Genomic DNA, 27,256 nt, shown 5'->3' on the forward strand with positions numbered 1-27,256 from the left:
AAGATTTTGATTTGGATTTCTCACATTTGCAACCCTTTTTGCATTGCTCTTTGGATCCGGATCAAATTCTTGGATTTTCAATTCAGCTCTTTTTGCACTGTGATTTGGGTAAACCCAGAACCGAACCGAACCGAACCGATTGAGTTCGGTTCTGGTCCGGTTCGGTTCTGTGGAACCATGGTTCGGTTCCAGTTCCCAAATTTGGGAACCGATAGGGGATCGGTTCGGTTATGGGGATACCCCAAAACCGAACCGAACCGACCCATGTCCACCCCTAGCCCCCACTGTATTTTAAGCTAGTGTGTAGAGAACTCTCTACACATATGTGTAGGAACCGTTTTCTCATATATATATATATATATATATATATATATATATATATACAAGAAGCTGGGATGAAAATAGGAGAGTTTTTTCAATTTTTTTGAAAATTATGTGAGAATTACACCTCACATTTTTTGACTTTTTTGAACAAATGCACCCATTCAACTCATATAATTTCAATCCTACCCGCCCTGCTTTATGCTTTTAACAAAGGCACCCATTGAATCATATAATTTCAATCCTACCCCTCCTTTATGCTTTTAACAAAGGCACCCATTAAAGCCGTATAATTTCGATCTTACCCCCCTCCGATTTAAGATAAGAGGGTGATCTTAACCATCCGATTTAAGATAAGAGGAATTATGGAAACATCTATAGATTGGAGGGCTAGGATCAGCCTATGGAAATGATTTTTGGGGCACAACCTATTTATGCTGTGTTCCATCACATGGACGGTTTGGATCAACCTATGACGTGGTCCGTACCGTTCTTTGTCGGCCGTGCATCGCACAGGTTTTTTACTAGTGTATATATATATATATGAGGAAACTGTTGGTGAGCTTAAGCTCACCAAACTTATGGTGAGCTAGCTTGCCCAATCACATGGGTCTCACATTTTGGGGAGTGATCCAAACCATTCATTTACAAGGCCTTATCATAGATAGGGGTTGTACCAAAAATCAGCTCCATAGGATCATCCTAACCCCTCCATTTGTGGAGGACAAAAATAGGGCAGATTTGTGTCTATCCATTTTTGTCCTCCACAAATGGAGGGGTTAGGATGATCCTATGGAGCTGATTTTTGGTACACCCCCATCTATGTAAGGGACTTTCAAATGAATGCTTTGGATCATCCTAACAAAGTGGGCTCCCATGTGATTGGGCAAGCTAGCTCACCATAAGTTTGGTGAGCTTAAACTCACCAACAGTTTCCTCTCTCTCTCTCTCTCTCTCTCTCTCTCTCTCTCTCTCTCTATATATATATATATATATATATATATATATATATATATATATATATACATTTTCTTGAAATTTCGGCCGAAATTAACGAAATTCCAAAATTTGGTATTTCGCGAAATTGTGGATTTCGGCAAATTTCGGTTTCGGTCCCGAAAGAAATCCGAAATTTTGGATTTCAGCCGAAATTTAAAACCATGCTTGTAATCTCCAATTCTTATAGTGGATTTTCTCATTGCCCTTTCCATGGATGTAGGCTTTGCCGAACCATGTAAATTTTTGTATCTTTGTGCGCATTTGCTTGTGTTTTGTTCTTTTATTTCCCTCTGCCATTGAAATTGCATATTGCTATTTGGGGGGTTTTTACAACAGTATCTTATTCCGCTTTCCTTAATTTTAGGAAAGCTGGAATTGAACCTCCAGCCTCTTGGTTGAGGAATACGAAATGGAGTTCTGCAAGAAGAGCTTGTGGCCCGAGCTTTGGGTGGCTAAAAGGTGGTGTGATGTTTGAAAGGCAATTCTGGCCTTTTCAATATTGCTGCCGGGCTGACTCACCATTCCATTATAAGCCTATTCAATATTGCTGTCGGGGGCTGATATTTTAGTTGGGTTGCACCGTACTGTTAACCAGCTACCTAGAGAATCCGAAGAGTTCCATTCTAGGCGGTTTGCATGGGGTGTTTCAATAAGAAATCGAGTAAAGCCGTCTTTTACTGAATTGGCCACAGAACTGGCGAAGAAAATGGCGAAGAAAGAAGAGAGAAAGAAGAGAAGGAAAACCTCGAAAGATGCCTGTTGCCATAACAGGCATCTTTCGAGGTTTGAAATGACTTAGCGTGGCCACCGTTTATTAATGGAAACTTGCTCTCTCTAACCACAGTTAAGAGCATTAGGGATTTTACTCTAGGTTAAACCTGTTTCTTGCTTTTCAAGTTTTGAGTTGAAAATACATGTCAGTTGTTTCGAAAAGGTTAGGATTATGGTGCAACCCAACTAAAACCCATGTCTTTTCCCTTTGTCACCCAGGCATTGGACTCATAGGTTCAATACCCGAGCGGACATTTTCACGTCTCCCCCATCTAAGAGTTCTCCGCCATCCATTTCAATAAAAAAATTCCATCCATTTCAACAAAAAAAATTTTTTATTCCATTTCAAAAAAGTGTTCTCCGCCATCGCTTCAATTGTCTCTCCGGCAACATCCCACCGGACTTCTCCAACCTCACCCTTTTAACCCACTTATACCTACAAAACAATCTACTGTCAAGAGATTTTCCACCGAAGTTGTTGGGTTTACGCGGTTTAAAGCACCCCGACTTATCGTCTAATCAACTCACAGGACTATTACATCATCCCTCAATAACCTCACCAGCCTCACATGTATTTTTCTACAAAACAATTCCTTCTCTGGTTCTCTCCCCATCCTTACCATCAAAATCTTGACCGAGTTCAACGTTTCGGATAACAATCGAAGGGGTTCGACTCCCGACAGCCTAAACCAATTCCCCGAAAGCTCCTTTTTCGGGAATCACTTGTGCGGAAAGCCCTTACCCTCTTGCATCCCTTCTTCCATATCCCCAGCTCCCTCGCCGTTCCCACAAAACCCATTTTGGAAAAACCTCTCTACCCCCGCTATTATCGGGATTTCTGTGGGGTTGGGTGTTGTACTCCTACTCCTCTTGGGTCTGACGTTCCTCTGTTTGAGGAGTGGAGGAGGACGGGTGTTGTACTCCTACTACTCTTTAGCCCCAAATTGTGCATGAGTCGTTATAGTCTCCTCTCCTCGATTCAAAGTGAACCTATCAGAAGCATATCTCTACTATTTGTTATGGACAGGAAGATTATCACTGAGAAATACAAGTTTATAACCACTAAATCTGAGTTACGTTCCAAACTGATTTTATGTTGAACAGGTCGTCTTCTTGCTGCTTCGAGCTATGGTGTCTTTTAAACACTGCTCAAAGAGGGAATTACAAGAGAGAAATAAGAGAAAAACAGAAATAAGAAATACTGAACTTCCTAGATTGTTAATAACAAAAACAGAAATAGTAAATACTTTCCATGATCAGTTAACAGTGATTTCCTAGATTTACTAAGACAAAGTGGATCATCCAGAGTTTCAGAACTCAGGCTCGATCTAGAACACGTCCAAAGTAAAAGAAAGTGAGTTGGGTGAGTCAATAATTGTCGTGGTCATCACCCGAGCAAGTTAGAGGAGTTTTGATTGGCTTGACAAGGCACGATGTGGACTTGGACAAGAACTTGGCCAAGGTAAAGGGAGTCGGCTGGGGAGAGTTCATGAAGGACTCGGAGGGTTTTTAAAAGAGGGGTTCATCATCTTAGCCTAATTATAGAGGCTGCTGAAAACTGGGAAAGGAACAACAACCACAAATTCAAGGTATAAGCATGCAAATAGCAATAATATTTTTGGTCGATCACTTCTGTGCAAGAAGTGCAATAAAAATCTTGGCGTATAGAAGAAATCCAACTGAAAGTCTGTAACTCAATACTTCCACCAATCCACTATAAAAAGTCGGTGCACAACACAAAAGAAACTTGTATGACTCAGTTAACATAACTAAGGCTACATCAAAAGGCTATGCTTGAGGCACTGCATAACCGTTCAGCCCAGATGCTATAGTCATAAATCTGAAATACTCTAGTCAACAAAGACAATAGCAAAACCTCTGTAAAATCTCTTCCCCAACTGCAATATGGTAGGCCTTCAATCAAATGATTGATGATACATTTTCTTTCGGGTCTATGCTAACCCATTTCAGCTATAACCTTCTCAAAACATCAAGCATGTTATCACAAGAACTGGACCACTTTCACATTGTCAACAAATAAAAAAAAAGATATTGTAAAAAAATAGCTACCTCGTCAACTGTAGAACAAAAAACAACAAGAAAGGGCATGCCGATCTTCCTTCGGCTAATGTCAGCTGAGACGAAGAGTAATGGAAAAAATGATCCAAGAAATGGCAATACTTGAAGCAGTCCGTATGAACCCTGGTATTGGCTTCTCTTCTTGCCGCAGTTGTTTTCTTCAGGAGTTTAAACCATGCTTTTGTTTCACCTGTGAACTATGCTTTTGTTTCACCCTTATTGTTTCATCCGTACTTTCTTTTGATTGTCAGCATTAATCATTGCTTTGTGGATCACCTCCCCCATCTTCCTTTTACTTCATAGATTTTTGGTATGATTTCTTCTCGACTTCCCTGTATTTTATCTGGACTCGTAAGTTGATTTATCGTACCTATAGACTTTCATAGCCAGTGCTTAGCGGGATTGCAATGTCAAGGGGCAGAAGCACTTCTTGTACTTCGCGCCACTCAAGATCTTCAGAGTCAATACCTTATACCAGTTAGTTTCCTTGTCAAACTGAACCCCCGAACATCTTTTTTACTTCTCTGCCTACCAACCATTCGCCAAAACCATGATTACCATTTGATCCCGTGTCATTTGAATTATCTAAGGGAATGAAAGCAGAGTCACTTGGAACTATGTCTGGCACTCCATTGATAACACAAGCAGGCTCTCCAATTAATTCAAAAACACATGCAGACGAAGCTTCTGACTTCTGCTCTTCACAAGTTTTTTTCCATTGTAACACAATCTCCAGGTGGCAATCCTTTTCATAAAGCATGAAGAGGATATGAATGGTCTATCAAGATTCAAGATAAAAGAGAAGAAGATAAAGACCTATTGTAATGATCCTAAAAGGGTTGACAAAGATATAGACACACACAGAGAGAGTGATAGGGTTGACAAATATATTAAACATGAAGATTCCGTATATGTGTGCCCGCGTGATGATTTGAGGAGAAGTTAAAACAAACACTGCGTCAAGAATCACTATCTACATATGCTAGTGCAACACTATTTTACTGGGACGGAATACAGCAAACTATGAAGAAGCACGGGTAGAGGTGCGGGGTGCGGGCACGACACGACACGGGTACATGATTTTCGAAGAAAAAAAAACAGGGTGCGGGTACGTTCGGGTACGGCGAATATAATAATATATTTTAATATTTTATAATATATTTATAAAAATTAAAAATAATAATTGGAGAGCAATCAAATAACAATAACATCACCAAAATAAAAAATTCTAATATTACTCTTCATTTCATAAGTGATTAATTTCCATATTTCATAACATGAGGCATAAATATATCATTCATTTGAAAAAAAGTCCGTCGCCAGTGGTTGACCAGTTTGTTGACCAGTGCCTGACAAGATGAATAATTTTTAGAGACCAAATTATGAGATTTTTTATTCCGGACTTTTGGGATTTAACAATGCTTGGACATGATAGATTTTATGATTTTTTTAAATTTGAAAAATACCCCAATATTTTGGAAGTTAAGAAAGTTAAAATTTTGACCCAACCCTTTTTATGCAAATTTTGCACTAGAACAGGAGAGTTGACTTTTTTTCCTTTTAGATTTGGGTTATTTACATGTAAATTTAGGTAAATGGACAATAGAATAGTGACACGCAACCAGTACAAAAAAAATGCTTTTTATTTTTTCATTTATGAGGGTACGTACCCGGGTACCCGCACCTCATACGTGCCGGGTTAGGGTATGGGAGGCCCGGGAGAGTACCCGTGCTTCCTAGACAGCAAGGAAGCACGACATGGAGGCAGCAGGTATTATTTACCAAATCCCCATGACTGAGGCTTTTGCCAGTAATGTAAAGCATGAACAAAACATACATAACGAAGATCACAATGCATCACATCCATACTGTTATCGAAGACTTTCATTCAAAAAGGATGGATGGAACCCATTTGAGGGGGCAGGGAGGTTTAAAATGAATAAGGTATTGCATTGATTCTTGGGAAAAATACACTTAGACCCCTGTGGTTTCTGACACATTCAACTTAACCCCTAATGTTTAAAAAGTTACAAATAGACCCCTCTGTGGTTTCAATTTGCGTAAGGTAGACCCCCTCAGTTGACGGTTCGCCCACAGCTTGAAGGGTTAGGATCCATCAAATGAACGCTTGTTTGGATCCAAACAAGCGTTCATTATAGTGAACTCTGGTACCCCTTTTATAGTGAGTACTGGGGTCGAATTCTTGGGGCGGTTCCTCATCCACAAACTTTCCAGCACGAATCGCTTCCAGGTTTTTGAAGAGTAAGGTCTCTTTGCCAGGATCGGGAGGGGGGGGCGGGGGGGGGGGGGGGTCCATCAGAGATGGGGAGCCAGAAAATATCGATCAGATTTCGAATCGTTGGATCCGATAGAGAGATCAGAGGCTTCAGGAGATCAGAAAATGAATAAAATTGAAAAAAAGGGAAAAACAGAGAATATAAAATGAGATGTGTGAAACTAAGCATTGCATATACCTTCTTTGTGAGCGTGAGGTGCAGTCTCTGATTTGGCCGGCCTCTCGCTATGGGAAGAGGAGGAAGAGATAACAAAAACGGAAGTCTCGATGAGAGAAAAAGGTGTCATGAGAGGGTTGACGTCATCAGGGCAAGAAGAGAGAGACTCGTTAAGTAAAAGATCTTCTTTCTCTATGATATCAGCACAGCCATGTTGCACTAACTCAGCTTGTCTTTTCGTTTTTTAATTAGCTTGTCAGAGCTTTTTGCGAACGGTAACAGTAGGTGTGCAACTTATGTGGGGCTCAACCCGATTTCGGCTTGGGCTCAGTTGGGTTGGTATTTTCTCAGGTTGGGTTGGGTCGTGGGGGAAAGCCAACCTGATTTAATTTCTGGTTGGGTTAGGGTTGATGCCTCGGGCAACTTGGCCTGACCCGAACTTGACCCACCTTCTAATTTTAGTTGTTTTCAAAATCTTAGGATGATTTTTTTTGCTGTTTTTACCCTAGGCCAGCCCGAACCCAAGCTGACCTAATTCGGGGAAAAACGGTAGGATGGGTTAGGTTAGGGTTGAGAGATTTAGAAGCGGGTTGGATCAGGGTTGACTCTTTGCAACCCCCGAGGCCAGGGCTTGGTTAGGTTAGGATTGAGGGAATGCTTCCTTGTGTTGGTCTAGTGTTGGCCTCACCCTGACCCAAGCTGCACTCCTAAGTAATAACCTTTGACAACTGTGTGTGTGCACTTGAAAAAGCTGAGTTTGTGCAATTATTAAAACACGGATGTGCTGATATCATTTCCCTTTTAACTTTTGTCTGCCTACTTTTGTATCTTTGAATTTGAATTGTTTTTGTTTGGTATTTTTTCTTCTTTTAGGTAGATAAGCTGGGATCAAGGATGCGGCCTTAAGGTTGAGACACAAAGCATCAACCACTAAGCTACAGGCCCAGCCAGCTAGGGCTGGCAACGGGGCGGGTCGGGGCCGGATGTTAGGGTCCCCTACCCCTTCCCCTTCCCCTCTACGGGGAATTTCCCCCCTCCCCACTGCAGGGATGGTGGGGAATCCCCCTCCCCTCCCCACGGGGAATATCTAATCCCCATCCCCTCCCCTTCCCCCCCGCATCCTTCGGGGACAACCACTTTACTTTGTTAAATGTTAGGTTTAAAATCAAAGATTTGCTAGGGACAATCACTTCAGGCATGTTGCGGCTTGGCTGTTGCATGTGAGAGTAGCCACACAACCCACACAGGCTAAGATTTTGTCTTATTCATTTTATTAACCTAGGGACAAAGGTGGTTGCTCTCCGATTCATTTAATTGATCAATAGTCCCTAGCAAATTCCTAATTCCCAATCCCACTTGCCAAAAAGTACTGTACATGCCACGCCATAGGAAGATCCAAACCGTCCATTTGATGGGCACACTATACTACCATAGGCATAGGATGATCTAAACCTTCCACTTGATGGGCACATTGTAGGATGATCCAAACTGTCCATTTGATGGGCCACAACGTAAATAGGTTGTGGCCCAAAAATCATTTCCATAGGATAATCCCAACCCACTGATCTATAGAGGAATTGCATATTATGGTACCTTCTATAGATCAGAGGGTTGCAATCATCCTATGGAATGATTTTTGGGCCGCAACCTATTTACTTTGTGGCCCATCAAATGGACGGTTTGGATGATCTATGGTATGGCCTGTAAAGTACTTTTAAATTGTAGCCTAACAAATGGACGGTTTGGATCATCCTATGGCGTAGCCCATACATTACTTTTTGAAAAATAATTAACTATACGAGCGCACACCATATAAAATCTCATCACTCATCAGAGAGATGTTGCCTTTATTTGGGGGAGGGATATTTTCAAAGGATTTAATGTTGCCTTACAGTCATGGTTCGATGGACAAATTTTAGGGATTTCTAAGGGTAATATACTAATATAATGAGGAACAATGCCCAATGGATTATGAGTAGAATAAAACATAAAAAGCTATTTCAGGGACAAAACTGTACTAATGGAAATTATGAAAATTTTGGAGGAATCTTGTAGATATGTTTCGATCCAAAGGGTTTTTAGTAGTTTTCCCCCAAAAAAAAAAAAAAAAAACACTTAAAAAAATATAAGAAAAAAATGGCATTAATAAGGGTGGGGCGGGGCGGGGCCAACTCCATCCCCTTCCCCGTCCCCGCTCAAATCGGGGAATCCCCTCCCCAAGAGGAGCGGGGCGGGGCGGATCCCCGCTTTCCGTTGAGCTGATTATTTGTTCTACCCATCTATATATTATTTAGACACAATGTTTTAAATTTTAATTTAGGTTGCTATGAAAATGGAAACTTCTCACCTGCAGTTGAAAATTTTCAATGAAAATCTTTTAAAATTATAAAAAAATATGCAAATGATGAAATTTTTTTTAACAAAACATCGGGAAAATATAGAATAAGCACAAATATGCACTTAGAAACCATCTTATTAGCAAGATCGCCAACCATAATGGTTTTACAATATCCAACACCTAGTGACATGCACCGGCAATTTTGTTATATATAATATATACTCTTATGATTTTGTTTCAAAGTAGTTTTGGTTATAGTATGTGTTTCAGTGGAAATATAATCGAAGCATGTGACTGTTTTCATGTCAGTTTTGATAGAAATTTAAAACTATGTTTAAACCCTATTAGACATTCAATATAATGTTTTAAGTAACACAGGGGCGTGAGTATAAATATAATCACTGAGTATAGATAGATAAATAATCGACCATGAGTGCCAATTGATGGCTAAAATCGATAAATCCCAAACAAAAGAAAATAAAATAGTCATTTTCAATAAGGGAGGTGATATTTCCACTCCCATTTTCAACATATCCACCCCTTGTGTTTGTCATTTCAGCTCTGTTACTTTCTATGTAAAATGTGTTGTAAAACAAATTTTACGCCCATTTTAAAAGCCTCCCTGAAAATAGCTTCCTTTTTAAGAGAAGTCAAAACAAAATGAGTGAAATCTGAATCCATTGTTTTGAAAAGGATAGACCAAACCAAAGGGAGGTGGAAATATCATTCCCTTTCAATGGGGGTAGGAAAACTGAAAAATGTGTGCGAATATCATTTCCCAAAAAAACAATCATTTTCCCCAAAAACAAAAAACGTCCAACTCTTCTTTCGGGCGTCTGAATTTTGTTTGCAAATTGCTAAAAAATCTCCTACAAAATCTCTACAAAATCTCTTCTTTATCTCCAAGGAAAGAAGTTTCCTCATACAATTAGATTTGCTATTTAATTATATTATTAACTAATAAGATAATATCAATTATTATCTTCCAAATCTACCCCGTATTATTATTGGATAAAATTCCATTTTTTGTAGGGCACATATATTAGACCTTTGTGGGTCCCACGAGTGAACATGTTTGTTTTTCTTCCTGATTTATCTTTGTTTTTACTTTTTGCTATTAAAAAACAAACAAATAAATAAATGAAGGGAAATGTTGTCAGCACCATGGTTTAAAATTTCGGTTTCGGTAACCATTTCGGACCCCACCAAAAACCGAAATTTGGTAATTTGGTTCCAAATTCCGGACCCAAATTTCGAAATTTCGGACCGAAATTCCGAAATTTTGGCTGAATTTTTTTAACACTTGTTTTTTTTAATAAATAATGTCATTAAACCGAAATTTCAGACCGGATTTCGGTCCGAAATTTGGTAAATGGCGAAAAATTGAATTTCAGAAATTTTCGGTCCCCACCGGTATCCGAAATTTCGGATTTCGGTCGAAATTTAAAACCATGGTCAGCACTACTCTATTTTGATGAGGGGACTCCTCACTTTCTTAAAAGTACGGTATGGCCCGCACCATTGGATGATCCAAACCGTCTGATGTATAGAGTGTTAGGATCAACCCTCTGTTTTGGATGATCCAACTCTATTTTGATGAGGCCACAACCTAAATAGGTTCTGCCGCAAAAATCATTTTCATAGGTTGATCCTAACCCTCTGATGTATAGAGTGTTAGGATCAACCCTCTAACATTCAGATCGGAGGGTTAGGATCAACCTATGGAAATAATTTTTTGGGGCACAACTTACTTAGGCTGTGGCCCATCTAATGGACAGTTTGGATCATCCAATGTTGCGGGCATACCGTACTTTTAATAAAGTGAGGAGTGCCCTCATCAAAATACAGTAGTGCTGATAACATTTCCCTAAATGAATACTTTCCATGAACAGTCAACAGTGATTTCCTGGATTTACTAAGTCAGTGGATCATCCACTTACAGTGTTTCAAAACTCAGACTCGAACTAGAAGTCTAGAACACAGCCAAAGTAAAAGAAAGTTTAGTTGCACGAGTCACTAATTGTTGTTGTCATAACTCAGGCAAGTTAAAGGAGTTTTGATTGACTTGGCAAGGCACAATGTGAATCAAATGTGAATCAGACAATATATAACTCGGCTATGGTAAAGGGAGTCGACTCGGGCGAGTTGATGAATGACTCGGGTTCATCATCTTAGCCAAATTTTTAATTATACATGCTGCTGAAAATTGGGAAAGGAACACCCACCCCAATTTCTAGGTATAAGCATGCGAAAAGCACTACTATTTTCGCCAATCACTTCTGAAATACTTTTGTCATGGATCTCTTTTCAACTGCACTGAAAAAAAAAAAAACTAACACAGCAAAGACAATAGTCAAACCTCTATAAAATCTCTCCCCCCAACTGCAACATGGTAGGCCTTCATTAAAATGATAGATGATTCTTTTGCTTCTCAAAACATCAAGCATGTTATTACACGAATGGGACAAATTTTACATTGTCAACAACAAAATTAAAAAGATACTATAAAAAATAGCTAACTCCTCAACTGTATAACAGAAAGCAACAAAAGAGGGCATGCTGATCTTCCTTTAGCAGTCAATGTCACCTGAGAGGAAGAGTAACAGAAAATTAGATCCAAGAAATAGCAATACTTGAAGCAGTAAGTGTTTTCTTCAGGAGTTTGGACTATGTTTTTGTTTTACATTTAAACTATGTTTTTTTTTCACTCTAATTGCTTTCATCCGAACTTTCTTTTGATTGTCAGCATTAATCAATGCTTTGTGGACCACCTCTCCCATCTTCCTTTTACTTGCTAGATTTTTAGTACGATTTCTTCTTGATTTCTCTGTATTTTCTCTGAACTCATAATTTGATTTATCATGCTAGTACAACACTATTTTAATACACATGCTAGTGCAACACTACTTTACTACATTGCCGACCCCAACTAGTTTGGGACAAAGGCTTAGTTGAGTTGAGTTGATGGAATACAGCAATTTGATTTATCATGCTAGTGTATTATTCCAATTTGATTTATCATGCTAGTGCAATTTTATTTTACTACATATGCTAATGCAACACTATTTTACTAGGATGGAATAAAGCAAGGAGGCATGACACGGAGACGACATGTATGATTTACAGAAATCAAGAGAGAGATACCATCTAGCCGCCTCCGGATCCGTACTTCTTCCCGAACACAATTAACTGTAACTTGTCATAACCGGCAAGCACACCAGCACCGGCAACGGCACGAAGGATGTTTGCACCGGCACCTTTGAACAGAGACCTGGCTCCCTCTTTCCTAACGATCTGAGAAAATGCATCCATGGAGTTTTTATACTTAACGGCTTCACCAGATGTCATCATCATTCTTCTACGAACAGTGTCACACGGGTAGGATGCAAGACCCGCACCAATTGTGATCACCCAACCAAGGGCAAAACTCGCGAAAAAGCTATCCTGAAATAACCCAACAGATAGTCCATGTGATGAAAAAGTAGGGTGACTCCAGCATGCAAATTACAAATAGAGAATTTGGATGCAATTTAAAATAGAGAAAACGGTTCCTACACATATGTGTAGATAAGTTATCTACACACTAGCTTAAAATACAGTGGGGGCCACATTATTTGGGTGATCCAAACCATTCATTTTTAAGGCCCTCACATAGATAGGGTGTCCACAAAAAATCAGATCCATAGGATCATCCTAACCATTTGAACTGTGGAGGCAAAAAATGGTCTAATTTGTGAAGGTTTAAAGACATCCATTTTACCTCCACAAATCGTAGGATTGGGATGATCCTATGGATCTGATTTTTTGTAGACACCCTATCTATGTGAGGGCCTTCAAAATGGATGGCTTGGATCACCCAAACAATGTGGGCCCCCACTGTATTTTAAGCTAGTGTGTAGAGAACTCTCTACACATATGTGTAGGAACCGTTTTCTCTTTAAAATATAGCATTTGTAGATATAATTTGTACAATAGATTGCTTAACTAAAAAATGACTTGAATATACAGTATAAGTATTGTCATTTTTCACATTTTTTTATCATTAAGATATCAGACCTATTGCATATGCATCCCCAATTAGCATCTTATGCAACTCCAATAAGCATTTCTTAATTTTTGGCTTCTTTGAATGCCATCAAAATAAGTCATTATTTGCAAATAAAATTACTTTAAAATAAGGGAAATGATATTTTCCCCGCCTCTTACGGATAAACCCCCCCCCCCCCCCCCCCCCCCACACACACACACACACAAAAGTTATTCCTTAAGTTTTAAAGGCAAAGAAAAACGTTAAAGAGTGTGAATTTATCCTCAACCAGTGAACGATTCTCACAGAAAACGTTGGGGTGGGGCGGGGGATATCATTTCCCTAAATTAATCTAATTTGCAAATAGGACATTAAAGCCACTTGTATATAAGATTAATTTTTTTGAATCATAAAATGATAAATCGCACAAAAGATTAATACAAAAATCATTTTTAGTGGTATCCACAAAGTAAGTAGAATGCAAATCTAAAATTTCTACTAACCTGCATCTTTCCTGTCAGAAGAACTGGCTTCAGGGAATCATACATTCCAAAGTACAGACCACGATAAACTATAATTCCAACAATCGAAATGTTGAATCCACGGTAGAGTCCAACAACGCCATCCGACTTCAGAGTTTTACGGTAGACATCAATCAGACCATTGAATTGTCTTTCCCCTCCCCCCTTTGCAGCCTTTGCATCATTTGCCAAACGGGTCCTGGCAAAGTCCAGGGTATAGACAAAGAATTGGGAAGAAGCACCAGCAGCAGCTCCAGATGCCAAATTCCCAGCAAACCACTTCCAGTAGCCATCTCTGTCTCTCTTGAAATTGAACAACCGCTTGAAATAATCCTTAAATGCAAAGTTAAAGGCCTGGTGCATATTTCAATTTGCAGTAATCAGCATACATGGAATGGAAAAGGCATTACAAGTCAATTTTCATGGATTTAAGGCAACTTTAAAAACACATGATGCAGATTGTAGGCCCAAATAAGAGGCATATTTGCCCATTAGGATTTATTTACATGTTACTTAGTTTCTAGGATTTTATTTTCATATTCTTTTAGTTTTTAGGACTTTTATTTTTTTCCATAGAATTTTACTTCCATGGATTGGTACTGCCCATAGCTGTCATGCCGATCCCACTAATCCAGGAGGAGTACGTTGTTATCTTCCCAGCCAATTTACTTCTTCAGCGCAATTTGTGTTCTTACGATTCTACTTGGGCGATTTCTTCCCTATCGCTCAGCCGGCATATCAGGCTACTCTCACTATTGTCACGAGCATTAGACATCACGAGTTCTTCCGGCAGATTATGACTCCTACTGCTGTGGATCATCTATATATTTGATCCAGGTGGACTAGAACTCGAGGACGAGTTCTTTTCAAGCGAGGGAGAATTATGCAAATTGTAGGTCCAAATATGAGGCATATTTGCCCATTAGGATTTATTTCCATGTTATTTAGTTTCTAGGATTTTATTTCCATGTTATTTAGTTTCTAGGATTTTATTTCCATGTTATTTAGTTTCTAGGATTTTTTTTCATGTTTTTTAGTTTTTAGGGCTTTTATTTATTTCCATGGAATTTTACTTCCCTTGCCTATAAATAGGCCTTGTGTAGTAGCGATTTTCAGTTTTTAATGAATAAATATTAATTGAGATTTCTTCCCTCTATTTTTCTCTTCTCCTACTTCTGGTTCTCCTCTTCTTCCTTCTTTCTTCCTCTTCCTCCTTCCCCTCTTTTTCCTCTATTACTTCTCTTCTCTTCTTCCCCTATTCTTCATCTATTATTCTCCTTCTCTTCTCTTTTTCATACTTCTTCTCTATTCTTCTTCTCTCCTCTTATTCTTCTATCGTTCTTCCTTGGTCTACATCAATACATCTATATTTGTGTGAAACTAAGGTTCTTGGTGCACAGTTCAATTTGTAGTAATTAGCATATACAACACCTTGCGATTCACCTTTATCTCCTCCACCTTGTTGCTCCAGGGATAAAATTAAACCCCTGCCGAACAGCCACATGAAAGTGGGGAATAAAGCCATAGCTATGGTTTTAAATTCCGGTCGAAGCCGAAATTTCTATACTTTGATTGGGACCGAAACCACCAAAATCTGAAATTTCAGCCAAAGGAAAATGTAAATTTTTAAGTTTTTTTTTTTCCAAAATATCGGCCAGAATCAGTTTCGGCTATGTCCGAAAACCAAAATTTAAATCCTTGGCCATAGCATCCAACTTTAATCAGCATAAGATGATTATATGGAACAAGATAAAGTGTAAGCCCAATTGTTTGGCTGCGGGGAAGATTATATGGAACAAGATAAAGTGTAAGCCCAATTGTTTGGCTGCGGGGAAGAACCGCAGGAGAAGACACCCTAGGGTTGCATTGAGGAAAAGCATTTCTCATGGGGATCTACCAATAAGAGTATGACACAGAAAGCACAGTGGAGCGGCGAATACTTCTAAATAGGGGCAGGAAAGGAAGACCCGCGCATAATGTTAGTAGGCGATAGATTAAGAGGCAGTTTTTTCCCGAAATTTCAGTTTCGGCTATGGCCGAAACCGAAACCAAAATTTAAATCCTTGGCCATAGCATCCAACTTTAATCAACATAAGATGATTATATGGAACAAGATAAAGTGTAAGCCCAATGGTTCACACCTTGGCATTTCCATCTTGTTTTGATGATTCCAAACACAAGTGATTTTATATTACTAATGTGTTTGCTTCTTGAGTTGTAGATTTTATGCTTCTTGCGTTGTAGATTTTATAATTACTTGTGCCAAATCAAGGAAGCTTTGGATCAAGGTAATTGGAGCAAAAATAGAGTACCAACTAAGTTCAAGAAGCCTACAAGATCCAAAGATACAATGGACTTCCAAGGGAGGAAGACCATATTGAAGATCAAGTCTCTCAAGTTATTTAGATTGTAAAAATTGAATCCTAAGCACGAGTACATTAGAGGCACCAAGGAGAGTATAAATACGTTCTAAATAACATAATTTAACAAAGAAAAAAAGTGGACCCAAAGCCCAAGTGCCAAAGTGAACTCAAATGTGAATAGCATCAAACTGGAACTTACATAGTTGACCATAAACCACAATCCTATCATAATTGGCCAAAATGATTTTCAAATATTTTTGAAAATATTTTTAATAGATAGTACTCCTTTTTCTCATATCCATAGAACACAAGAACATCGAAATTTGATAAGAAACAAAGGAGATGAATTTTACAAGAACCGGGCAAAAAACTGGAAAAACAGTTTCTGCAAGGTTGACCTTGAGGTCGACCACACGACAATCTGTTAGGAAAATAAAAAGCCCAATAGCTAGTTACACAGTCGACCGTGGACCTTCCATACTAGTCTTTGGAGAGCCTATAACCGCTAGTTCTTTGTCTTTTGTCTATAAAAAGGTTCTCTAACCCTTGGAACTTAACTCCAACACTCTTAAGCTACCTTGGAAAATAAACTTATTGTGCCTCTCTTGAGATCAAAGCTAAGGGTTGGATATAGGAGCTTCATTGTACATCGTTCTACAAGTTGTTGTAACCCTCTTAAGGGATTTTTTGTTTTCTCTCTTCAACATTCATAAATTGTAATTGGCGAGTGTGAGTGGACTCTCAGAGCCATCTCCACAGAGGTGAGCGAAGGACACGCAGAGCCGAGTGTGGCAGACACAGAGCTATCTCCGTTTGTGCTCTTTGGCTTGATCTCCACCGTTAAGGGGGTCGTATAGTGAAGCCATTAAGAAGGTTTTGGTGGAGTGGAGTAGGTCCTTGGCTTGGACCGAACCACTATAAATTCGGTGCACTCTTCCACTTCTCTCTCTATCTTTTATTTGTGCATTTGGTTTATTTTCATTTGTGGTTGAATTGCTTTATTTGCCATCTTGTTTTAATTCCGCACTTGTTTTTTGCAAAGTTTTTAAGACCAAATTTCCTTCCTCCCTCTTGGGTTGCCATACCCTCATTGTATTTTCACAAAGGTTTATGACAAAGGAGTCATCGGTTTGTATCAATATAAGATCATAGTAACTGAAAATATGATAATATTTTAGAATGATTGACAACAAAAATGACGAGAGAACCAACCTGAGTGGGGAAATAACGAATCACGTTAGTCATGTTCCCTCTCCACAACGATCCAAAACCTTCATCCTTGATTGTTCTCCTAAAACAATCCCCAATTCCCTTGTAGGGTTCAGAAAGCCGACCAGCCTTGATCATCTCATCCTGGTTCTGGATCATAAGTTTCACACGCTCGATAGGAGCAGCAGCAGTTTTTGATACAGCTGCAGAGACTCCACCCATCATGAAATCAGTGAGAAAGCCGGCTATGCCTTTCTCTGCAGGTGCTTGGACAAGTATTGGAGACACGGGATTAGCTATAGAGACATTGGGGCTATGTCCCAACGCATGAATCTGCAGTCCCCCATTGCTATATTTGCCATTCGTAAAATGCCTGTTGTACATAGTAGCAGGCCTATAATAGCTACAGTGCCTAGCCTGCAAATCTTGAGAGAAGATGGAACTAAGATGGATCTCGCCAGCTACCTTCTGAATAACGGTTGGATGGTGAGGCCGATCACCCATATCTTGGAAACTGAAAAAGACAACTTTTACGATCAGAATAGAAAGAGAGATATCGTTCGAAATAAAGGAACAGAAAAAGAAAAACATTTATGCGATCTTAAAAGAGTTTATTGACATTTCTGTTCACATTTGGACAAAAAAAAGGCATTTAGATGATATTGATCGGAACTAAATGAGAAGAAAATCCAACATTCTATAACTTAGTACAGTTTTCAGATGAAGATCAGATGGTAATTCCATTGAGACCAAAAACATGCCCACTAGCACCAAAAACTTATACCACACACACCAAACACACATGCACACACAGACATGTACGAGCACGGTTGATTAGGGATGCACATAGGAGCACAAATATGATTTTGTACTTAGATTTAAGTGGCATGTGTTCTACCAACATTTTCAGGTCGCTAGTGGAAACCATTCAAAAAAAAAAAATGAATTACCCATAAAATTCCATTCAAAAAAATGAATTACACCTAAATTTATCGAGGTAGCTTCATAGGTTAGTCTAGTTGTCCAATCCAGACAGCTACTTGATCTATATACAAAGAGAGCATGCTTGCATAACTACACGCAAGCGCGCGCGCACGCACACACACACACACACACACACACACACACACACACACACACATATATATATATATATATATATATATATATATATATATATATATATATATTACATTGGAACCTGATTAAATAGTACAGAATTTAGCAAATGCATTGATGTTATTACACAAATGGAAAAAAATCTGCTGCATATAGTCACAAATCAGGTCCAAAATGAACGGCATGAGAAAAAGAAGCACTAAAGCATGAACACAATAAGTACTACATAAGAATTACAAATAATACATATTGACCGGATTGCAGCTGGAGATGCACCGTCATTTCATCTACGATAAGGGGTTATGCATCTCGAAGTCATAATCTAGCCGTTATATATATATATATATATAGATATAGAGAGAGAGAGAGAGAGAGAGAGAGGAAATGGTTTGTGTGCAGCTGCACAGATAAGCTTATATGTTGATGGCTCACAAACCATAGGCGGGGGGGGGGGGGGGGGGGGGGGGGCACATTTTTTGGGGGGATCCAAAGCATTCATTTGGAAGGCCCTTCCATGGATAGGGTGTGTACCAAAAATCGCCCTATAAGATCATCCTAATCCTGTCATTTGTGGAGGGAAAAAATGGGCAGAAACATTGTCTGTCCATTTTCCCCTCCCCCTCTGATTGGGTTAGGATGATCCTATAGGGATGATTTTTGGTACACACCCTATCCATGGAAGGACCTTCCAAATGAATGCTTTGGATCCCCCAAAAAATGTGGCCCCCCCTATGGTTTGTGAGCCATGCACAGATAACTTATCTGTGCAGCTGCACACAAAACATTTATATATATATATATATATATATATATATATATATATATATATATATATATATATATATATATATACTTTTCCAGGAAAATAATTTGGGAAAAGTTTTTCCACCCATAATGATGGCTCTCTCTTTTAGCATTTAATGGCCACTTGAGAATTACACCTCACTTTTTAACTTTTTTTAACAAAGGCACCCATTCAACCCACTTTTTAACTTTTTTTATCCTACGCCCTCCTTTATGCTTTGTAACAAAGGAACCCATTAAAGCCACATAATTTCAATCATAACCCCCTCCTTTATGCGTTTGTAATTAACAAACAAGTGGACAAAGTCCAAAAAACAGTGGACAAAGTCCACATATTGACGTTTTTTCTTGGACAAAGGGTACCTGTATATGACAATTACGGGACAAACTACAAAGAAGAGGTATCGCAATATGACAATTACAAAAAAACTACTTTTCCTGAATATTTTTTTGAGGATATTACGAATGCTGGACACCTTTAAAAATATTTACAAATTCCAGGGACCTTAAGAGGAACAACATATTATGGAAACCCTATAGATTGGAGGACTAGGATCAGCCGATAGAAATGATTTTACGGCCACAACCCATTATGTTGTGTTCCATCACATGGACGGTTTGGATCAACCTATGATGTGGTCCGTACAGTTCTTTGTCGGCCCGTGCATCGCACGGGGTTTTTTACTAGTATATATATATATAGGAAACTGTTGGTGAGCTTAAGCGCACCAAACTTATGGTGCGCTTAAGCTCCCCAATCACATGGGTCCCACATTTTCTGTGGTGATCCAAACCATTCATTTGCAAGGCCTTATCATAGATAGGGTGTGTACAAAAAATCAGCTCCATAGGATCATCCTAACCCCTCCATTTGTGGAGGACAAAAATGGGTAGATTTGTGGACAAACACTGTCTGTCCATTTTGTCCTCCACAAATAGAGGGGTTAGGATGATCCTATGGAGCTGATTTTTGGTACACACCCTATCTATGATAAGGCCTTTCAAATGAATGCTTTGGATCATCCTAACAAAGTGGCCCCCCATGTGATTGGGCGCTTAAGCGCACCATAACTTTGGTGAGCTTAAGCGCACCAACATTTTCCTCACATATATATATATATATATATATATATATAGAAAAGAGAAGGTACTCCCTGGAGTAGATAACTTATCTACTCCCTACCTTAAAATAACAGTTGGGGCCACATTGTTTGGGTGATCCAAAGCATTCATTTGATGGGCCCTCACATAGATAGGGTGTGCCCAAAAAATCAACTCGATAGGATCATCCTAACCCTATGAACTGTGGAGGCAAAAATGGACGTGTGTAAACCTGCACAAATCACATGGACTTGGGATATGGATCCCAAGCTGCACTACGTACCTCGTGGAAGAGGATCAAGCCAACGTAGTTCGAAACGAACTCTCCTAATTGCTATATCTAAAACACTCAACACTTTAGGCTTTTTTAAAGTTTTTCAAATGTTTTTGATGTTTTAAATTTCTAATGTTTTTTTGAGTTTTAAAATATTCAATGTTTTTTTTATTTTAAAATGTTTTCACCCTTCAAGGGGACACGCAAGCATAACCACAAACTGGGCAAAGCCCTAAATCAAAAGGGGAAACCCCGAACAAACAACAAGCGTCTCAAAGAGACGAACCACAATACGTAAAGAAGTGCCCCAAGAATAGAGAAAACGAATCTAAGATCTCAAACAAGCAAAGCTCTAATAAGACTGAGTTAGTCTCTAATCAAAGTGGAATAATGACAACTCTAAAGGAGAAACTCCTAACTAATAACACTAAAGAGGGGTGCAAATGAGTCAGGGACTCTTTAATAACACCAAAAAAAGATGAATAAGTCAAAGACTCTCCGATAATACTGCTAAGAAAGATAACTGAGTCAAAGACTCCCTACTAAGGACAAATGAGTCAGAGACTCTCTAATAACCACCTAAAGACAACTGAGTCAAAGACTCTCTAATAACACTATCTAAAGGATGAGTGAGTCAACGACTCTCTAAAAAAAATCACTAAAGAAGACAAATGAGCCAAAGGCTCTCTAATACTACAACTTAAAGGAATAATGAGTCAAGGACTCTCTAAAAGGAGCTGCTCTAATATAGGGCTAGGTAAGCCTTCTAAAAATGGAAACCCTCAAATGAGACAAGGCTTGTCTCCAAATAGGGGCTCCACAAATGAGGCAAGGCATGCCTCCTGGGGGTACACTATCTATCACGATCAAGATGATCTCCCCTAGGGTAGGCTCTAAATGAGGCTTGTCTCCAAAGGAGCAATGCCTAATGAGACATAGCATGTCTCCTAGTAGGGGTCTAATTTTTACCGGCGCCCAAAAGACTAGTAAAGTCTACTATACAAAGGAGGGGAGCTCTACTCGGACTGAGCAAGTCCCCTAAGGATGAGCTTGGGCTAGCGCCTTCATCGCCCAAATCTGAGAGGGAGATTTTTGAAAACCCATGGAAAGATCAAATGTTGGAGACAATCCGAAACTCTGATGAAAATCACACATACGGGAAGAGGCTCAGAAACGAGACTCAGATGTCAACACAAGACCCGAGGGGAGAGCAGGGGAAGAAGAGAAGAATGGGGCTCTGAGCGCGCGGGCTAATGTCATTATAAAAACATGGGGATATAAACACCAATTTCAAGAAAAGAGACATTTCCATCAAATATATGCTAAGAGCCTCAAATCCAAACTAAACTAAAGTAAAGAATTAAGCCCCTCCTCACAGATCAAAGATTAAAAGCAAGATGAAACTCGTCCTAAAAAGCCTATTCGAGAATCATACATTCAACAACAGATGGTTTGATTGATATTATTTCCTGCGAAAGTTAAGGAGAATTGCTTGGGAGGACAAGGTAACCATGGAACAACTCTCATACACTACTGATCATGACCATCATGCCTTGAACAAAACACTCAATAACTGTAAGATCTAAAGACCATCAGACATAGTTACTATCACAACATCATCACTATCGATCCTCAAGATGAACTTAATAAAGTAATATCCAGAAAAAATTATGATTTTTCAAAGAAAACAATCATAGACCAATCAGTGAAGGGAAACATGCGATCCATTTTTCATTCACTTAAGCATTTGGTGATAACAACATATTTTTTTATTTTTAGCTTTCACAAGAAAAGGCATTCAACCCACTATGTTGTTGTGAGGCCATTACAAATCCAAAACAAAAATATATTTGTTTTAAGTAATATCATATCAACATGGATTTTTTAAATCTTCCAAGAAAACAATAATACAAACGATAGATCTAATAGTTGAATAACCATCCAAATGACAACACACCCTATCATCTGATAATTCAAACATTTATTCCTTCGATATGAGGCAAAGAAACGAGATCAAGTAATGAGCACAATCAAACCCTCGACATGGGGTCTCCTGTGAAATCAGATATTACTCATACTCATGACATGGAGTAGAGTAATAATCTGATTTCCTACATCAATTAAGGCTACATCTCTCCACTATTCATTCATAAAAAAAAATAGATTGCCACCTCAAATTCAAGAGCCAGATTAACACCAGATTAATGAATTACTGCTATCATACCAGAAAACAGAGTAGATCTCTACAAAATCTCAGCCATACAAGGGTTAGAATAGTTACCTATGGAACTACTAAAATTACAAAGGAGGCGATCGGATGCGGTGGGGAAGAAGATGCTCTGCACCGGTGGAATTGCCGGAGAACAAGGTTGTCGGAGAGGATGATTCTTGCCAAAGAAGGTTGAAACTGACGGAATCCGGCAAAATGACCGGAGAGAATAATCAAGCCTTTCACTCTCTCTCTCTCTCTCAATATCTCTCTATTTCTCAATATCTCAGATCGCTCTCTCTCTCGCTCTTGCTCTGTACTTTCTCATGGAATTTTTTAAATGAAAATTGAAATTGGGGTTTGCAATAGAGAAAGTGAGGTGAAAATGATGGTAAGGGAGAAAGATGAGCGAAGAAGACAAGTAATTGATCGGAAATTGCAGAGGTTTGCCGGATTCCGGCGAATGTCACCGGAGAGGAAGATTGCAATGGTGGCTGACAAATGGAGATGAAGGCTGCGGCTAGCTAGGATCGAATTCGCATGGGCGAGTGGTGATGATGGCTGGAATTTTTATTTTTTTTTAATGGAGGTGGGTTTCCGAGATTGAAGAAAACGATGGAAGAAATTGGGGTTGGAGAGGTAGTAGATGAGATGGAAATGGGGGTTTAGAGAAGGAGGAGACGATGGCTGTGATGGAGATGGGTAACCGATGGGGGTGGTTTTTAATGGAGGTGGCCGGTGGTGGCAGAAGGATGAAAATAGGGATTTGAAGTGGGTGTAGACACCCCATTTTGACCGTACCCTAAACCTTCCAAGTTTGAGCAAAACCCTATCAAACCAATGCTTTAGGATCCCAAATTTTGCCCCAAGGTAGGTTAGGGTCCCAGCTAGGTCCCCATAAAATTTCGTCGAAATCGGAGTGCGTTTGCCTAGCGAACGAGATGGGAGACTGGCCGTAGTGTAAACCAGAAAAGGGGGGTGTTGATGGTTAAAGAGGGGCTGTACCATGAACCAAAAGGGGGTCAATATATCATTTACCTATAAAAGACAATCGAGCTTCTCATTTTGTCTCTCATGATTTTTTTTCTTTCTCGTCTTTAACAGAGAAAATCCCGATTCAAGAGAAAAACCAGTTCTCGCAAAACCTCTTCCATTTTTTCCGATCAACATCCGGCCAGCTCCCGTTCATCTTCTTCCTCGACCTAGCTCCAGCCGGATTCCGATCCAAGCGAGGACTCTCTCATTTTCGTTCAATCAGAGAGAGAAAGGGGAGAGATTTTCCGATCGAAATTTTCTATTTTCCGATCGTCTTTCTCGATTAATTCGGTTAGGATCCGGCAATACTCTGCCTCCGGTGAATCATTTTATAGCTACAGAGAGAGATTTCATTTTCCAGAGAGAGAGAGAGAGAGAGAGAGAGAGATAAACCTCGTCAAACCCTAACTCCCTTCTGCTCCGATCATTTCCTCATCTTCTCCGGCATCTTCTTCGGCCGATCCTCCTTTTCCTTCGCCGGTCATCTTCTCCGGCAGTTTCCTTAGTTCCGATCCGATCCGATCAAATTCCGGTCATTTCCCCTAGCCGATTCACCTTCTACAACAAGCATCTTGCAGAGAGAGAGAGAGAGAGAGAGAGAGAGTTAGGGTTTCATTTCCCCCTTCTTCTTCTCCGGTAAGGCTCCGATCTTCTTCTCCGGTAAGTCCTTGCCGGATTCCGGTTATTTTCCGATCAATCTTTATTCACAACAAGCTTTTCTCCTTCCTCTGCTATTTTTTTTTTTTCTTTTTCCGGTGAATCCACCGGCGGATTCGAGCTCCGGCTGATCTACTTCCCTCAATCAAATCTTAGCTCCGGCCTTTAGCACCTGCAACTTAGATCCTTCACCTTTGATATCATTCCTGCTAGTTTTACCATTAGTAGAAACCCCAGATCTTATTCCTATTGCCAGGATTTTAATTCATCTAACCTGATCTGTTTAAAATTCTTACATCTAATCCTTGTCAATTCTAGCAAAGATGAGAAAATTCGCTGGATCTTTCATTTTTTCCGCCCTTCTTACTGGAATTATGCAGCTTTTCTTGCATTAAACCTTAGGTCTATCTGTTCAAGGCCGTGAGAGAAGTGAACATCATCCTTTTCAACTTATCTGTCAGTTCTTTTGGAAGACATTCCTTCAGGTAATCTTTTCATTTGCTCTGATTGATAATTTTGGTTATGTTAGTACATTGATCAATATGATTGAAGAATATGATATTTTAAGAGCAAATTCTTAATCGTTTTGTTCTATGATTTGATTATTTGTTTGGAAATGGGATGGAACAATTGAATTTTAGACTTGTTCTTATGGTAATTGTTGAAACTTATTAAGATCAGTGTTGTTATATGATGATTTAAGTTCAGGTTTGAAAATTTTATAGGTTTGAGTCTTAAAGATGAAATAAGAAATGCTTATTACTCTCTGGTGAGAGTTTTGTTTTTGGGCAAGTTGAGGTACAAGGGAGCTTTGCTTTAACATGTGAATATGTCTGTTTGAATTTATGACTGTCAGATCAAAATAGAATTTTCTTTTTCCTATGAAGGTCAAACATATATGACAAGGGCAAAATCCTTCTCCCTTTTTATTCTGGCTTTATGATCACTGTAGTAGATATCTAAAAGCTAAATGAATGTTTGGATAAAAGCATGGTGAGACTTATCCATGTCTTGACTTCTCATGTTTTGGTCCTTAGAGCTGTTAGTGCAAATGGCTTATTTACATAAGCATGTTGAGGAAATGAAAAGTAATTTGACCTTGTTTGATTTATCACTATTCTTGCTGGTTAAATAACTTGAGCTGTAAGTGGCTTACAAACAGGTTTGAATTTGTGCTAAGTTGGATAGCATTTGTTAGTATATGGCCTTCTTACAAATGTCACAAGCTATAATTCTTTAGACAGTCGTTGTATATAAAAAAAAAACTGAATAAAGAGTACTTTGAAATAAAATTTGAGAAAATTTTAATAAGGATTTCCAAAATTAAGCCTATAGTCCAGTATTTATAAATTTAATACTTCTCTTTCATACTAAGCTTTGTGTTAGGGTTCGAAGACGATAATAAATGGATTGTTCAGGTGAGATTATCTCAAAGCTTATTATATTCATTCCTTTTTATTTAAATAAATTGTTAATAGTAAGAAGGAGATCAGATGACTACTCTATTCGATATTATCGACATGAGTACTGTCTGATCTCAAGGCGGGATTAGAAATATTATCATGTGTATTTGATATCAGATGATTACTTTAGCATCATCTGATTTCATTGGAGTCCCCGTATTGGGGTTTGTGGTTGGTTTAGAAGTGTTTGATGTTGTTTTTTTACTTTATTAGGCTATCCAGCGGCTGGTCTGGACTAATTAATGTTGTTTATCATTTCATGATTGCTATAGATTGTGTATTTTATTATTGAAAATTCTTCTTTGCTTAGCACTTGATTTTTTTTATAAGAATAGAAATAGAATTTGCGATTATCTAGAATCCCCTTTTCTTGTAGGGCGATGAAGGCGCTAGCCTAAGCCCATCCTTAGGGGACTCGCTTAGTCCAAGTAGCACTCCTCTCATTTATTTAAAGATTTGTCCAAGTCTTTATGGTGTGTATCCCCTAGAAATTAGAAATCCATTCATTGCAAGGGCAATGAAAGAGTTCTCTAGAGCCCTCTCAGGGAGACAGGCTATATCTCAGACAGAGAAAGTTGTATCCTTTAGAGACAAGCTTTGTCTCATTAGTGAGTCTATCCTTAGGAGACATGCCATGTCTCGTCAGCACCTCTCTTGGAGCTCATCTTTTTGTTTAGGAGTCTCACCCAATCTCATTTTTCTTCCTAAACCTCCTCTTTGTGCGTCTTTTGGTTTTGGGAGAACACCTTGCTCGGCTTGGCATCATACCCCGACCCTTATGGGTATTGGGTTGCACATTTGTTGCACCCTAGGGCTAGGTAGCTGTCCGGCCCGGCTGGTTGTTTTACCTTTGCCAAATATGCACAAGGTTTCTTTTTCCTTGTTACTTGTTGAGCTTTATCTTAGTTTGGTAGTTCACTAGCATAGGAATCCGTCCTTAGTCTAGAGAGTCAGTCCTCTTGTTCAGGAATCAAATCCTATCATCATAGGGGTTAGGATTTTATCCAACCTTTCATCAGATCATGTTCTTCTATCCTCTCTTGCAAGGTATAGGATGCTGTCCAACCCTTGCAGAGTCGTGTTTCTGTCTTTTTCTCCCGCAAAGCATAGGATGCTGTCCAACCTTTGCGGGATATCGGGAGTCTGTCCTCCCCTTATGATGATAGGATTTGTCCCCCTTTGAGTCAAAAACACTTAAAAACAACAAAAACATCTGAAAAACCAAAAATCTCAAAAATCTTGAGTCATTAGAAGTAGTTAGGAAATCTGTTCCGAACTACGTTGGCTTGATCCCTTTCAACAGGGTACGTAGTGCAGCTTGGGACCCACATCCCAGGTCCAGCCAAACCTTTAAAAATAAACATTTCAAATCTCCCAAAAATAAAAATAAAAACTTCAAAACCTTTTCAAAAAGATCTTCCCCTAGAGTTAGGAGTCTGTCCTAGCTATTTAGGGTGTTTTAAGAGTTGGATGTCTGTCTTGATTTGTTGATATGGTGTGTCCTGTCGCGTGA

At 39.1% G+C, this 27,256-nt stretch overlaps 1 protein-coding gene and 1 long non-coding RNA gene across 2 annotated transcripts in view; both read right to left on the reverse strand.

Moving 5' to 3' along the window:
- Positions 1-3,966: 3,966 nt before the first annotated feature.
- Positions 3,967-6,837, reverse strand: LOC143860559 (uncharacterized). The gene is made up of 2 exons (XR_013239749.1): positions 6,645-6,837; positions 3,967-4,915 (listed from the first exon to the last, which is right to left on the reverse strand). It is a non-coding gene; the product is annotated as an uncharacterized LOC143860559 (long non-coding RNA).
- Positions 6,838-11,323: 4,486 nt separating this feature from the next.
- The window catches only part of LOC143860563 (ADP,ATP carrier protein 1, mitochondrial-like), a 34,119-nt gene continuing 18,186 nt past the window's right edge, over positions 11,324-27,256 (reverse strand). Inside the window, exons 2-5 of the mRNA XM_077371262.1 lie at positions 17,085-17,595; positions 13,492-13,863; positions 12,106-12,405; positions 11,324-11,548 (exon numbers count right to left, since the gene is read on the reverse strand). Coding sequence (XP_077227377.1) covers positions 12,109-12,405; positions 13,492-13,863; positions 17,085-17,585 — 1,170 coding nt within the window. The 5' untranslated portion in view covers positions 17,586-17,595 and the 3' untranslated portion in view covers positions 11,324-11,548; positions 12,106-12,108. The remainder of the gene's footprint in view (positions 11,549-12,105; positions 12,406-13,491; positions 13,864-17,084; positions 17,596-27,256) is intronic.

Source organism: Tasmannia lanceolata, unplaced genomic scaffold, assembly GCF_043159265.1.
Source record: "Tasmannia lanceolata isolate RefF3 unplaced genomic scaffold, GAP_Taslan_0.1 ptg000003l, whole genome shotgun sequence".
Lineage (NCBI taxonomy): Eukaryota > Viridiplantae > Streptophyta > Magnoliopsida > Canellales > Winteraceae > Tasmannia > Tasmannia lanceolata.